The 2,267-nt window shown below is 64.0% G+C and overlaps 1 protein-coding gene across 1 annotated transcript; it reads right to left on the bottom strand.

Moving 5' to 3' along the window:
* Positions 1-6: 6 nt before the first annotated feature.
* Positions 7-2,258, bottom strand: ATXN1L (ataxin 1 like; the record flags this gene model as incomplete). The annotated part of the gene is made up of 1 exon (XM_019505236.1): positions 7-2,258. A coding segment is annotated over one exon (1,944 nt), but the record flags the coding sequence as incomplete, so codon positions are not given.
* Between the last annotated feature and the right edge of the window lie 9 nt (positions 2,259-2,267).

Raw genomic sequence — 2,267 nt, 5'->3', positions numbered from 1 at the left:
CCACCCCCGGCCTGCAGGACGCTCAGGCACTCAGGGGCGTGAGAGCCCCGAGCTCTGGAATGCTTGTGGCCACACAGCCATGACCACATCCCCCATCCTCCATCCCTAACTCGCCTGTTGCTGCTGCTCCCTGAGGCACTGGAGCCCTCTGGATTCCAGGAGAGGATCTGATCAGTGACTGAACAGGAACCGAACCAGCTCTGCAGGGCAGACAGCAGCCTTGCCGGTGAGCCCGTCGCTCAGTCTGTGCAAAATCTCCACCTGACAAAGGAGGGCTCAGCCAGGGGCATGACCCAGGTGAGGGCCTCGCAGCGTTACTTCCCGGCATTTGAGCGCCCTTCAATGGACAGCTTCACTTCCTGGGGGATGAAGGAGGGACGGAGCAGGGATGGCCGAGGCTCCTCCCCCTGCGTGGTACATCTTTGGAAGCTGGGGGCTGCCCAGCCGTGCTGGCCACCCGGCTCAGGCTGGGAGGGCTCCGCACAGGCACCATGGGCAGCGCTGTCCCTTTCTGCCTGGCTCTTCCTCTCACTGTGCAGAGGTGCAGGAGGGTGCTCTCTGGACCCCTGCACCATTCTATCAGCTCGCTCCCTGGCAGGCACCAGCTGGGTTGCGGGAGGGCAGGTTGCCTGAGAAGCAGAGTTGCCATTCATGTTCTGCAAGCTGATGGAGATGCAGACATCCCCCACTTGCAGCCTGTGGCAGGGCAGGGAGAAGAGCTGGGCAGTCCGTGCCGGGCTGCAGGAGGACCAGCCCTGGCCATACACAAAGAAGGGGTGCTCCGGGGGCACGTCGATGCTCACTTTGCTCTGCTGCTCCCCCACTACAAAATGCAGCATAACAAACCCAGGCCATTGGCTCTCCTGGATATCAACCACTGTGCTGGAGTCGATTTTCAGGCCCCCGCTCACTTCTGCGCTGCGCACAAAGTCCTGGGTCTGCAGATCTTCCACCCGCTTCAGCTCTCCTGTGGCCAGCTGGATGATGGCTCCTTTCATGAAATGGGAAGGCAGATGGGAAGAGCTGGGGGGCTGCACCGGGCCCAAATCCTTGTCCAGCATGTTCCCCCGGGCAAGCATGTTGGGACTCTGCCGTATCAGGGTCTCTGAGGCGGAAGACCTGATGGATTCGGACCCGACCGGCACTAAAACCGGCTTGCCGTTGGCTATCGCCATTCCTTTGGTTAGCTGTCTGTGTCTGACTGGCTCCTCGGGGGACATTGCATAAGGGCTCCGGGGCTGGTTCTTCTCTGCAGCAGCAGCAGCCGCCTCCACGGGACTCCTCCACAAGTCCCCCGACTCCCCCTGCTGATCAGGGATGTTATGGCAAAGGTTTAAAGGACTCAGGCCATCCTTCTTCTGGGCTGCCAGAATCGGGTAATCCTGAGACGCCAACACCCCAACCACCCTCTGTACCTCCAGGTCAGTATCCGGGGTGCTTCTGTGAGCTGGCACAGAGACCTCTGTTCTCAGAGTCTGGTAACCTGAAAGGAACTGTCCATCCAACACGCACTCCACGGCCGCCCCACACAGCTGGGCTTCGGCTTTGCCGCTGGCACAGTCGACAGCCTCGCCAGTCCTCCGTGCCACGTGATGCTCCAGATGTCTCTGCCCGCCGTTGGCAGAAGCTGCCTCCGAATTCATCCGATTCTCTTGTGCGGGAGAATCTGGGCTTCCAGCGGCAGCAGGCATCTCATATGCCGAGAAGCCCGGGGGCAGCCGGGACATGTGGTAATAGACAGGAAGCCTCCCCTGGGCAATGTCCAAAGGCTGGGCCCCAGCATGGTCGTGCTGGACCTGGCCGGAGGGGGAGAGGGCAGAGGCAGGCTTGCTGAAGGCGTGGGCAGGAGAGGTAGTTGGAGGGGAGACGGCGGCTTCCTCGGTCAGCAGAGAGGCGTATGGCACGAAGTGGGGCACGTGCGAGGTGCCCAGGCCGGCGGAGGGCGAGAGCAGGGGACCGGGCAGGAAGCCGGGCGGCACGGCATAGGGCACGGTGTAGTGCGGGCCCACGAGCTGCAGCGAGGCGGGCGGCAGCTGAGCGTAGTGCAGCGGCGGGTAGGGCACACCCGCATGCGGCAGCAGCGACGAGGCCACGCCGAAGGCGGGCGGCAGCGGGCTCATGCTCACCACGGGCGGCGGGAAGGCAGTGGGTGGCACGGCCACCTTGTACAGCAGCCCATAGGGCTCCAGCGCCGGCCCCGCCTCGGCCCCCGGCGCTGCGCCCTCCCCGCCCGGCCCGTAGCGCGGGGGCGGCGGGGGTGGGGGCGG

The sequence above is a fragment of the Gavialis gangeticus genome, unplaced genomic scaffold, assembly GCF_001723915.1.
Source record: "Gavialis gangeticus isolate Ggan-Ray unplaced genomic scaffold, GavGan_comp1, whole genome shotgun sequence".
NCBI classification, from domain to species: Eukaryota; Metazoa; Chordata; order Crocodylia; family Gavialidae; genus Gavialis; species Gavialis gangeticus.
Note: the sequence above shows the minus strand (reverse complement) of the source record. Positions and strands in the feature narration are given on the sequence as shown.